Here is a 13,263-nt window from a genome sequence, read left to right as displayed (position 1 = left end):
TCACCAGCATGGAGTATAAGCTTTAAAATAAGCTTTGTTAATTTGATAGGCGGAAAATGGGATGCCAACGATGTGATCTTAATTAAAAGAAAACGGGCAGAGTCAACAACTGTTGCAGGATATACAGGACATGTTAATGGTGGCCATTTCTAGATGGTGACCTAGTGCGTCAATTTTGTCTTCCACGTTTTCTACTATAAACAGGTATTATTTTTGTAATCAATCAGAAAAAGCTGTTAATTTTTTATTTTAAGATATTCCATCTTAGGTTATTTCTCATTTCTAGAAAGGTGAAACATTTGGGCTCTGCTGTGACTTCTCTGTTCTCATCTATTAGTGTTTTATGTTCCTAATGATTTGTAACAGCTCTTTATAACTCAGATGTTTAACCCTATGTCTGTTACATATGCTGAAATCTTTTTTCTTGGTTATTTACTTTTTGATTTTGTTTCTGCTGTTTTCTGTGGACAAAGGTTTGTCCTCTTTAGTCAAACCTATTGATCCTTCCCTTGCAGAGGCCTTCCACTGCTCCTGAGCGTACAGAGTCCTTTCCCAACAAGAGATAAAACATGTGTTGACTTGACATTCCTTCTAGTTCTTGGGATTTTTCTTTTTTCTCCTCTATGGCATATAACTCTTTGTTTGATCTGTTTGGATTTATTTCAGTTTATAGTATGCAGATTAGTATTTTCCAAATAGCTAACCAATGGTACCAGCACAGTTTACTGAATAAACTTTTCTTCCTTCTCATATAGTGATGTCTTACTTATCCTATATTACATAAGCTATTTTCATACTAGATTCTATTTTTAGATTACCTATTCTATCACATTGATCTGTTTTTTTTTGTATCTGTATCACACTGTTTTATTGATCATAGCTTTTCCATATGCTCAATGATGCCCTGAATTTCAAAAATTTCTGGGTTTCTTTCATCTATTCATTCCTCCAAGTGACTCTGAGAACCATTTTGTAAAGTTTCTCACTCCACAAAAAAAACCCATTGAGATTTAAAATTCAAATTTTATTAAAATTCAAGACAACCTGATAGTTCAACTCTGTATCTGTGCATCTCCTTTTATAGTTCTCAGGAGTAGTTTCTCATATTCTGCTGTTTAGCTATCCCTACGAGAAGGTGGCTGAATGCCTGAAGAAGTGGAAATAATAATAATACTATTCGTATATGTGTATATTATATAATGCTACTATTTTTAATGTGAGAAGCTAAATATTATGTCCATGATTTTTTGTTTGTTTGTTTTTTGGAACAGAATCTCACTTTGTTGTCCAGGCTGGAGTGCAGTTCACAGCTCACTGCAGCCTCAACCTCCTGGGCTCAAGTGATCTTCCCTCCTCAGCCTCCTGAATAGCTGGGACCACAGGCGTGCAGCACACCTGGCTAATTTTTTTTTTTTTTTTTTTTTGTAGAGATGGAGTTTCACCATGTTGCCCAGGCTGGTCTCAAACTTCTGAGCTCGAGTGATCCTCCCAAAGTCCTGGGATTATAGGCATGAGCCACCACAGCTGGCCAGTGATGTATTGTTAAGTGAGAAAAGCAATTTGCAGAGTATCGTACACATGAAAATCTACTTTCTGTAAGAGAGTGGAACCCTACAGGTACATACATACGTCTTGTATATATTTGCTCATGCGTGGAGCTCTTAGGGGTTGAGGACTTCACACCCTTGATTACCATGACAGGGTGGGAGTGGAGGGGGCAGGTGAATGGAGAGCAGATTACTAACCAAAAAGAGAAAGATAAAAAGGAAAATAAAGCTGCCAGTTGCCTCTGTGGTTCCAGCAGCGTTCTTGGTGGAGAGCCAACAGCAAGTCGGCTCAGGAGCCTGGAGAGGAAATGTCTCAAAGGCGGCCAGTGGCCATGCGTTGCGCTGGCCGGGCCACCCTGCAGGAGCTCAGTGAAGGTCTGATGGGGAAAGGTGCCGGCCCTACAGGTAAGCTACGATCTGACTGCTCAGCCTGGCCGGCCCTGTGGGTCCGGCTCTTCCTTCTCACTCACACACTCTGCCCACAGGAGGAAGCACTCCTGGGCGACTCCAGTCTGTCACAGTTGGAGCAAACACCCTTTGGCCTGAGCCTACCTATCCGCTGGCACAAAAACAAGCCAACAGACCAAGACTTGTAAGGTGGCGGGAGAACTGGCTTCAGGCCTCAGTTTGAATCTCAGCTGTGCCACTTACCCGCTGTGCAGCCTTGGGCCAGTTTCTTACCCACTCTTGAGTTTCCTCATCTGTAAAATGGCTGCAGTGGGGATCAGGTGATGTAACGTGAGGGAGAGCCTGGCCCAGGGCCTGGCCCAGTGCGGCAGCCACGGGCAATCCTCTTCCTCCTCCCTTCCTGCTAGTTGAGTCGGACATCAAGGACAGCAGGCCCAGTAGCTAAAGCCCCAGGCTCCCCGGAGGCGCTCACGAGAAGGGAGGTGCACACACACCAGGCCAGGAGCTGAGTCTGCGGAGTGAGTTGGTGATTTCAGATGATGTCACCCCAGAAGCTTCTTGGCTGAATGGGGCCGTGAAGAACGGGAGAAAAAGAACGGAACGGTGCCCGCACAGAGGATTTCGATGCATGTCTTCTAGGCCAGCCTGGAGGGTGGGGGCTGCTGCGGTGTCCGGTCAGCAAGGAGCATGAGAAGTGGAAGACATAGATCCAGCAACTGGATTTTCCTCCCTGGACACCAAGGAGCCACTGATGACCCTGGGGTGACAGCCAGAGAGTGAGGGAGGACTGTCCCTCACTCCAGGAAGCCGGGAGGTGGAGTCAGACTGTCAGAGGCAAATCCTAGTTCCCTCACTAAGGATCTGGGGCAAACAAACGCTCTCTGGTTTGTTTTCACGTGGGCAACATGGGGATAATTCTAGAAAGCACCTCACTGGATTGTGCAGATGAAATGAAGCTGTTCAGCTGGTCCACGGGAAGCACCGCCAGGGCTGGCTTTCCAGCGCACACTCCTTTACCCTGGAGAGGAGAATCTCAGCTCTCCAAGGCATTCGACTTCGCCCCTCCCTGGGGGGCCTGGTGACTTTATCTTTCCACGTTCTCTTCACCTGAGGTACATTTTGCCTCCCACCCCCCATCCCAGGGCAAAGATGAACCAGGGCTTGGAGGGTTTTGCTCTTTGATGCCAGCTCAAGTGCGGGCTGGTGAGCAATGGGTGGTCCTGGGGGGGGAACCTGAGTCCCTATACCGCCCTGCCCGCAGGAGTTGCTTCTTTTTTTTTTTGAGACGGAGTTTCGCTCTTGTTACCCAGGCTGGAGTGCAATGGCGCGATCTCAGCTCACCGCAACCTCCGCCTCCTGGGTTCAGGCAATTCTCCTGCCTCAGCCTCCTGAGTAGCTGGGATTACAGGCACGCGCCACCACGCCCAGCTAATGTTTTGTATTTTTAGTAGAGACGGGGTTTCACCATGTTGACCAGGACGGTCTCGATCTCCTGACCTCGTGATCCACCCGCCTCGGCCTCCCAAAAGGCTTGAGCCACCGCGCCCAGCCAGGAGTTGCTTCTTTAGGGGACCCGGGCCCCCGTCATTGCAGATTCCTCAGAAACCCTCACAGCGTTATCACTCAGCTTTCTGGCTGCTTCCAGGCACGTCCCAGAGGGCAAGGGGGCCACTAGTCGGTGTGTGCGCGCATACCTGTACGGAGGGTTATCTGGGATCCAAGGCAGGCAGTTTGCGTCCAGGAAGACTATTTCCTTTTAGACGTTTGCAAATTTGAGAGAACTGGATCTTGGCAACCAATTCCCTCCTACCCCCCACCCAGTATGAAATCCAGTTTGTAAGTTTCAGCTGTCATTGCCTTGAGCTGTGATCTGCCAACTGCAGTTCCTGGCTCCTGTGGCACTAATGAAGTTCCTTCTCTTGTAGAGCAGAGTGCAAGCTCACTTAAAAGGAAGCGTAATTTGCTGGGCCTTGAAGAGGCAGAGAGCCCCTGGAGCAGAAGATAGAAACTTGCAACCCCAGGCAATGGAGAACTCCCCACACCAACCCACGCCAGGCAGGAAAGAAATCAAGATTCTCTGTGCCTTCGGTTGAAGGACCGCACTCTACAGGCATGGAGCTGCCAAAGGCCCCATCCACATGTCACTGGCCCATCAACTCTGGGCAACCCAGAGTCAGACAGGATGGTGTCACTGAGGACCCGCTAATGGAATTCCCAGGAATGAGTCCCATGCTGGGTAAGGTAATGGGGAAGGGGAATAGGATAATTCATCTCCAGGCTCTCCTGTTACACCAAAGGGCAAAGTGATCCCACTGAAGAATAGAAACTCAAGTGCTTTTTCTGGCCTCGTTCCAGCTCACCTGGAGTCTGGCTTGGGCAGCCCTCAGCTGGTCCCACCATCCCCTGGCCTATATCCTTTCAGGGGTCCACATGTTCCTGGACCAAACTGAGGGTCAGGATGCTTATTCTTGTGGCCCAGTAATAAGATGCAGATGAACTTGGGGAGAAGGGAGTTTTTATTTCTGTAACCAGTTATAGGGTGAAGGCGTGGAAATTATCGCCAGACCAACTCCAAATGACGGTTTCCCAGAGCTCATACGTCGTTAAGTGTGCGTTCATCTAAAGACCTAAGTGACTAACTTCTTTTCATCTATTACTAAGGTCTGAGTCTTGAAGACCTTCCACTGGAGCCTCAGGAAGTTGAATCCAGAAGGGTCCAGGTGCTGGAGTGATTACCCTTAACTTGTCTCCTGCTAAATCATGGAGGTGTGGGGAGTTCCTTCAGACCCCCAATAAACTTGGTTAATCCTGAAAGGCTCCTGTGAAGAATTCCTACGTTATTTTGCCAGGCTTCAAGGCCCAGGAAAGGCCCAGGCAAAACTCTCCGTGTGCTTTTGTTACACCCCAGCCTTTATATAAGGGAAGTGGCTCCTTCAGCTTTCAATGTTTACCTGAATCCCCCAGTTATGGAGGCCTGCGTTAGTGAGATCTGGCCTCCACACAGGGTGGCACTCTGGCCAGCAGAGCCTCAGACAGCAGCCCCGTCTGGGGCGTTCTGTTTCTGTGACCTCCCAACCCCAACTGCCTACCTTTATCTTTGCTTCCTTTCCCACAGAAGCCAGTGTGCTGTGCTGACATCTAGGAGGGAAGTCCCGTGGGCTCTTCTCCAGCAGGCAGGGCCTGCATTCCCGGGACTGTCCAGTCAGTCTTGCTGTTGACCCTTCCTCCTGGCCCAGGCAACACTCAGACAGCTCTTGGGTCCACACCGACATGGGTTCTGTTACGCTGCTCCTCAACAACGTAAACCTTAAGTCTGGCAGCCACTCTTCTGGGAAATGCCTTAAAAAGAGCATCTGCAGATTCCAGAGTGCTTGCTAGTAGACAAGAGCAGAGACGCTGGGTTGGAGAGAGTGTCCACAGTAAGGGGTTGGTGCTCTAAAAATCTGCTCTAAATTTAGAATCTACATGTAGTTTGCCCTTTCATCTGTCCTCTAATAATGCGGCAGCTGTCGCCACCACTGCTGACCCTTCCTGCTTAAGCCAGGCAGCCTCGTCTCTGGGCTGCTGACGGGTCCACACATTAGCCTGTCTGCCTTTGTGAGGCCTCCGTGTGTCACTGTGTGTGAAAAGCATGTGACTCCTGCAGAGGATGCAGTACCAGGCCCTGCCCCTGCTCGTATCACCTGAAGAGCTCTTCGGTCAGCCGGAGCCCGCTCACCAAGCCTCTCAGCATGCAGTACTGCACAGACCCAGGACGCCTGCAGGTGACTGCTCACCAGGGGGCGATCTCACACAGCCATCTGCAGCCTTCCGAGGGCTGGGAAAAGCAGATCGCCTTGACTTTCTCTTTGGGGCCTGGTTTCCTCAAAATTAGAGTGGGAATGCAGAGAAATAGAATCCATGTCAGCAGGTGATGAGGACCCAGAGTGCAGAAGGCACAGCGGCTGAAAGGCATCACTTCCCGTCTTATGGAGAGGGCACCTGCCCTGGGGGCACAAGACATAACCATGCCTGCAACCAGCCTCCCAGTATGTCAGTGCGGAGGAGTCGCCGAAAGAACAAGCATTTGTCGGGTTTTTAGTGTGTATTAAAATGGATTTATTTACACAGTAACATGATGCCACAGAGTACACAGCAAAGTACCACAGCAAACCAAAGGGTGGCGCCACTGGTGGCAGAGGGGACCTTTCAATGAGAGATTTATACAACTTTACAATATGTAAGTAGAGGGGTGAAGCTCCAGAAAGAGCAAGAAAAACAAGATTTTCAAATATAGAGTGTGGGCAGGGCCAGAGAGAATTAAAGAGAGGCTGGAATGAGGACTGTCATGGTTCGAATCGCCGAGTAGGATGAAATCGTGCTTCTGTCTTAGCCTCATGCCAAACGCCCTGCATATCCTCAACAGAAAATCCCAACCCGGTGTGTTCACACATCACTCTTTAGCTCTAACTGGCAAAGGAAGGGGTCACCAAGGAGTATTTGGAGCAATTCCTGAAGCAGTGTGGTTTAACCTTTCAAAAATGAACCCCATGGCTGGTTCAACATTCAAGTTATCACGGGCGCAGACACACACATACTATCCACACACTAATGGGCAAAGTGGGTTTTCTGTACTACAACAATATTCGTAGCAAAATATATGACTCTGTACTTTCGCTAGGTTAAAAAATTTCCGACCTCTTTTGATTCCCTGAAACTTTCTTGATTTAAAACAAACAAACAAACAAACAAAAAACCCCACAAAACCATGGGAGTGGATGGGACAGGCCAAGATGAAAAGCTGAACTAAATACGGAGGCTTTCTGGAGTGGGAAACATGTAATGGGATGTTCAGAATGCAGGCCCTTGCAGCCCACCTAGGTGGGGAAAACTTCTAGCAGTGGGTGATGCAAAATCTATTCTAATTTTAAGCAGTTGCAGGGAGGGGTGTTTAACAGCTGTATAGCACCTTGTACATCCTGGGCACTTATAGATATTAAATGATGGTGATGATGAATGGTAAACAACTCTGTAGGAAGGTTTATAAAAACAATCACAATTTGTTAAGAAATTTCCCAAGAGTTCTTTAAACAAACCTATGAAAACTACCGTATCTCTTAAAAAAAAAATCCTCCACGCTCAGTATCATATGGCTATGATGTTCTCAAGCTGAGGTTTGGGCAATAGCCACAGTCACGTCAAGGGGAGAAGGAAGGGTCCCTTCTCCTTAAATACTGAGGAACTCTGAATCTGCCCTCATCAGGGTCATGATCATCATCATCGTCATCATCTTCTTCTTACTCAATATACAAAATGGACTTTTTACAAAGGTGCTTTTCTGAGGATGGATTTATCAGCTAAATGCCTTGACACGGAATGTATGTGAACTCCCCTCCCACGGCATCTGTCACAACTCACCCTCATCATCTTAGAAGCATCAGGATAAAACGGCTTGATTTCTTTGGTATCATCTCTCCTGGGATCTTGCACTGCAGCTCTTCTGGCCTCCCTTACGGCGCCATTTTTGGTCCATGGCACCCCCACTTCCGGCACTGCTGTGAGCGCAGACAGCCGAACTTCAGCGCGCACTTCACAAGGGCAGCACTTGGATTTGTCTCAGCACAGCACTTTGGGCCTTTGAGAATATGAGCCTCAATGAGGTAAAACTAATAACCTGGCTTTGTGTGCAGCCATCCTGTTCACTCGTTAGGCTGGAGCAGAATGTTCAATCCTTACCAACCGGTGAGGGGAATGAAACACAAGCCAGGGGTGGCCCAGGAAGTCCAGCTGCTCTCACGCCCTCTCCAAGAATGTTCGTATTGTATTTACACATCTAGAACCACTTGAAATCTAGTGTAGCATCCTAAATCCATCCCTATATCTGGGACCAGCCTGTACTTTTTTGGATCACTGCTGGTAAAATCTTGGAGAAAATCCTAATTGCAGTGAAATCTAGTGAAAACCCTAATTCCAGCAAAACCAAATGTCAGGTTACTTCCCAGCACCAAAGGGTTCATAACTCAAAATTGAGAAGCTTAGTAGGAACGCAAAGATCTTTCCTGGAAACTCTGTAATACTAGAAACTTTAAAACATAATTTTCAGTATTTTACTCCCAGAAATATCATTAATATTTCTAGAGCTTTAGATTTCTTGACTTAGACTTTCCCATGTTTACAAACTTATTCTGAGTTTGGAAGCAAAACTGACCCCCACTTAATCTGACAATAGGAGGCTTCTCCGACTGTTAAAATCCTAGCCAACATGTTTGACTTCTGGCTCCTCAGCAGCAGCAGGGCAGGCAGGAGGAGTGCTTGTGCCCTCACCCCAACCCATACCCCACCCAGTTGGTCTTCTGAGGGCAAATCCCGAAACTCACTGTCGTATTCCTGGCTTCCAGTTCTAACTCGGCCCAGGGCTTGGTGATTCTTGTGTTGTCATTCCGCAGGTTCCAGTTACTCCTTTTCTCATCTTGCTGCTGTGCTTCCTGAACTGGCTTCTTGGCGTCCCGGTAGCGTACGTACACCAAACGGGCTCGCCTCAGCCGGCGCAGGAGGCTCCTTCGAGTTTTGTCTTCTTTGTGAAACATCCACCGAATCGCTTCCAAGTTACCACTCTAACAAGGCACTCTACTGTACATTCAGTCTTGCTCTTGGCCACCTCAGCCACCACTGTGTTCCTCTAGCACCCAAGTGTCACAGAGATTGTTCATGCTCGTGTGGCTTAAGGAAGAGTTCCAGTAGGAGCTTAATTGTTTAAACTCTCAATATAAATGGAAAAATCTATAGTATAGACTTCAATAGAAAACAATTTCTAATCAATATTGAAGGCAATAACTTGCTGTTACTTGAGAAAATGTAAAGTGCTATACTAGTCACAATTCAAAACATATATAATGTGTGTGTGTATCTGTGTCCACAGAGGGTAGGATTTCTTTCCAGTTGATGAACAAATTCAAAGTCCCTATCACAATTAAAATGAAAAATATTTGTGATAATGTTAAATGGACTGAATTTCATCTTTTTGGAAAAATATTCTGAAGACCAACTTATGTAGTACTCTGCCTAGAAATATAGTTTCTTTTTCCACTCTGCTCTAACCTGTAACACACCCTTCCCTCTCTACCTCACATTATTTGGCCATCACCCAGAGAAAAACTAATTTAGCCACCTGTCTCTGGGAAGCCTGAGGCTCTTCTCTGGCTAGTTTGCATTCATCTTTTGCCCTTAACAAATCTGAACATAAAAACAGTACTAAAAACATCTGACGTAAAGAGGTGCTTGGTTTACCAGTGCTGTAAGATAATGGTAGTGGAGGTGTCCATGCTTAGTATACCATAGAGTTAAAGATTGGATCCAAATCATAACAGAAAAAGACAAAGGCAAAAAAGATATGTAGAGACCTAACAAATAGAGGGACCAGGGAACATTCTGCATTAAATATGTAACCTCATTAAATAGTCAACATTCCAATTTACACGGGCAAGGCACCACGAGCGTGACATTGAGAAGGTGTATCTCAATATGCAAGCCATTGCAAGGTGGGAGGCGGGGGAGGTGGAGGGGATGTGCTGGCTGACATGGTCAGTGGTCTGTGTGCTGCTACTTCAGTGCATAATCAGGCAAGGAGTCATGTGCACATGGGCTATGCTAAGATGAACCAAACACCAATCTTCGAGGCAAGGCGCAGCCATGCCACAGGACACCAAGAGTGGACTGCTGGCCTGCAGCAGCATGCCCATTCCATGGCCATTCCTAGGAGCAGAGCCCTGCACTCTGGCTAGAGGAGGCGAGACTCTTTGTGGGCTAACCAGCCTTCTCTCCTGGGAGTCCTATATTGCTGGACATGGAATAAGGACATCCTCCATATAGAGCCTCACATATTCCAATCACTTAAAAAAATAATAAGAGCACAGTAAAATACATTATTCTCCTTTCCTGATCCTCTTTGATATACACGAATCACATGAAAGGCTGTTAAAAATGTTAAAAGTTTGGAAATTTCCAAGGCCACTAATGTGCTATGTACGTAATACTACACAATCAGTCCTGGCTTTAAGGAAACTCTGCACTGGTAGATGAGGGGCCTCAGGGCCCGCTCACGGACCAGGCACAGAGAACATGTCTGTCAACCCTGCCGCAGGCTGCTTCTCTAGAGGCCCGGCCTTTACTTCCAGCATGCGTGTGCACGCACACATGGGCACACAAGTGTACACACACATTGTTCGAGTGACTCTTGGGATTTCAAGGTCAAAGTAAACACATACTCACAGTTTTGGATAAACAAGCACAGGTGTATACACACACACACACACACACACACACACACACACACACCAGTGGAAGGAACACTCATCTCTTAGCGCACATATGTGCCAAGGGAAGAAGGGGGAAGGTTTCTGCAGACTCGCTTCAGGTGAAGTTGCAACATAAACACTGTAATATACAGCTAAAAAAATACATACAAAAATTGCACATATATCCATAGGAGAGGAGCACGGGCTGCACACATGGTGAACAGCTCTCAGTCACCCACCTCAGCAATCAGAATTCCCGTGAGCTGTCCTCCAGAGCCATTTTAGAGAGAGTCAGAGGAGCCATGAGCCACTTACACTGGGAGGCGGTCTCTCTAGAAGACGTCAACATTCTGAGGAGGAGGTCAGCCGTCTCATCGGTGGCCTTCTTCCCCTCCCCTGCCTTCGGCCATCCCAACAGCCCACCCCACTGTGCCCTCTAAGGAGATCTGAGAGCTCCACTGACAGCTATTTCATTCAGGGGAACTGTTTACAGCATTTGGTACACTAGTTAACACTGGCTACCGATGGTAGGGAGCTGGCCAATCACTGCTCAGGGGAAGCTGCAAATGCTGACAGTTCTGACAGTAATCAAAGGGCCCTTTAAACTCTGCTCACCAATGGCCCCTAGGGAATTGCACATGTAAGAAAATCATCTCCTTATGCCCTGCCAGCTATTTATAAGCTCTGAACTCCACCCTGTTGAGGCAGTGGCGACACCACCTTGGGTCAGCTCTGTAATGGGCCACACGTGACTCATCAATCCAGACTTCATTGGCAAGCGGGGACAGAGTGGAGAATCGGGCAGTGGCAGCAGAGGGGAGACTATTAGGGCTGTCCTCTATGCACTGCACATATTTACGAATAATGGTAAGGAAAATGGGTCTATGACCCAAGGATGGGATGGGATCTCTCCTTTTCTTTCTACAATTTCCTGGAACAAAGGATATAGTCCCTGGTAACCAAAATTGGGCTGATGCTAACGATGACAGTTCTGCCTAGTAAGTTGGTTGCTGACACCCTAAAGGAAGAGTCTGTTGTGAGAGTCGACTGGGTCATAGTAGAAACCTGTTAAATTTGTCTACAGCTAGTGAGAATAAATATTCGGTGCTAAAAAGATAGGTGATATCCAGAATTACGGAGGAAATGGACCCTCAGTGAGGTCACTGGCTCACTGAGTTCATACCAAAGAAGCTGTCCCTTCAAGAGCATGGATTTTCCTTTTTACCTGCATTTATGGGACTATCAGGATGGAAGGTGTTTCAAGGGAAAGTAACCGTAAGTTTGTGCAGCTGAATTTCTGTAACGTTAGGATAGAATCAGCTTCTCACTTGATTTGAGGCAGTGGATCACCTTTCTGAATGGACCCGCTTGTTCACGGACAGGGAAAGAGGTTTGCTTTCTTCTTTCCTTGAGTTTGGAGTGAGCACTAGGAGGGGAAGTGCGTGGGTGACAGGACGAAGGTGAAGCTATGGTCAGCGCATTAGCGGTGCTGCAGAACTTTCACAATACAACTGAGGGAGTCTGTAGTGGCAAAAGCCAAATACTGAGCACAAAGCCAGTCCTCAAGGCTGACCCCACCTTCCCTGTCCAGGGACTTCTCGGCAAACTTGATCATGAGCAGTGTTCGCCTGATGTCTAGCCAGTTTTGGAGCAGCGTGTTTCTCTGCGCTAGGCCAGGGCAGGTGGTGAAAGTCTGGAAGAGATCTTCGCGGGGGCCCCAGAGCAGACACTGAAGGATGCCTTTGGCATCTGAAATGAGGATCCGCTCGGAAGGGTTGGGATTCAGGAGGCAGCTGGCCAGCTGCTGCAGGCCCCGGGAGTAGGCGGAGCGGAGTGGGATGCGAGGCAGGTCTGCTCGTGTGTACTCCCTCTCCTTCAGCTCCGGGTTCTCATCGAAGGGGTTGGGGAGGTGCAGCATCTCGTAGATGAGGATGCCTGTCTGGAACTCATCACACTTTTTATACTGGGTAGCCGTTAGGATCTCTGGGGCAAGGCGAGACTGGTCCCGGAGGATCTCGGGGTCCATCAGATGGCTCTTCTGCTTGGCCTGGGAGAAGTTGCTCACGATAAGCCTCGTGGCGTAAGAGGAGGTGGGGCTGGCCGCTGCAGGCCCAAAGCCCTGGGCGGGGCCTCCGGGCTGGGAGTGGACAAGCAGCAGGTTCTCTAGGCGCAGATCGCAGTGAGTGACGTGGTAGGGTTTGAGGTGCTCGAGGCCAGAGCAGAGCTGTAACAGCAGCAGACACACCTGCCTCTCATACAAATCAGGGCTTTTCCCATGCTGGGCCAGGGAGTCTCGCACAAAATCAGCCACAGTGAGACATGGGACCTCCCTGGTGATGACTACAACGTGGCTCCTCTGCTTTTTGCTCACGACTCCAGAGCTCTCTTTCGGGGATGCTGCTGCTTCAGAACAGGGCTTTGGGTTTTTCCCATCCATTCCTCCTTTGGCTTCTTCTTCAGTCTCTCCCATGGCACCCTCTTCCTTTTCAGGGTCATCAGGATCCTCCCAGGGAAGCAGACGGTTAGGGACTTCAGCAAGGAAATGACCACAGTCCTGCTGAATGTTAAAATGGACAGCCAGACTCTGTCGGACAGCCAAGCTGTGATAATACTGCTGAGATTCTTTAGCCTTGCTCTTACAGATCTGAAAGATAATAAAACAATGTAAAACTCACACTCTCATAAGCAGGTTTATGATGTATCAGGGAGGATTAACTGGAAGATGACTGGTTAGGGACAAACGATCATATAGTAAAGTCGTTAGCCAGGGTTGCCCTGTGTTAAGTGACAGTCATGATGGTGGTAACCATTTTTCATGGTTGTCTACATGCCAGGCCGTGGTGAGTACTTTATGTGTACCATTTCTAGTCCTCACATTGACCTTTCAAAGTAAACTGAGGATCTAAGAATTAAAAAAAGAAAAAAAAGCCCAGGGTTATCAGTTTGCAAACCCAAGTTTGTTTAATGCCAAAGCCGGCTCTTTCCACTATAACCTTGCAACTCATCACAACAACAATAAAATCATTTTTCACTTA

The 13,263-nt window shown here is 47.7% G+C and overlaps 1 protein-coding gene across 16 annotated transcripts in view; it reads right to left on the bottom strand.

Annotated features, from left to right (window-relative positions):
* Positions 1–839: 839 nt before the first annotated feature.
* The window catches only part of PEAK1 (pseudopodium enriched atypical kinase 1), a 300,593-nt gene continuing 288,169 nt past the window's right edge, over positions 840–13,263 (bottom strand). For all 16 annotated transcript variants that reach the window (XM_074392604.1, XM_074392605.1, XM_074392607.1 and 13 more), the window contains one exon: positions 840–12,872. In XM_074392604.1, coding sequence (XP_074248705.1) covers positions 11,709–12,872 — 1,164 coding nt within the window. In that variant the 3' untranslated portion in view covers positions 840–11,708. The remainder of the gene's footprint in view (positions 12,873–13,263) is intronic.

Source organism: Saimiri boliviensis, chromosome 2 (genome assembly GCF_048565385.1).
Source record: "Saimiri boliviensis isolate mSaiBol1 chromosome 2, mSaiBol1.pri, whole genome shotgun sequence".
In the NCBI taxonomy this organism is placed as follows: Eukaryota; Metazoa; Chordata; class Mammalia; order Primates; family Cebidae; genus Saimiri; species Saimiri boliviensis.
Note: the sequence above shows the minus strand (reverse complement) of the source record. Positions and strands in the feature narration are given on the sequence as shown.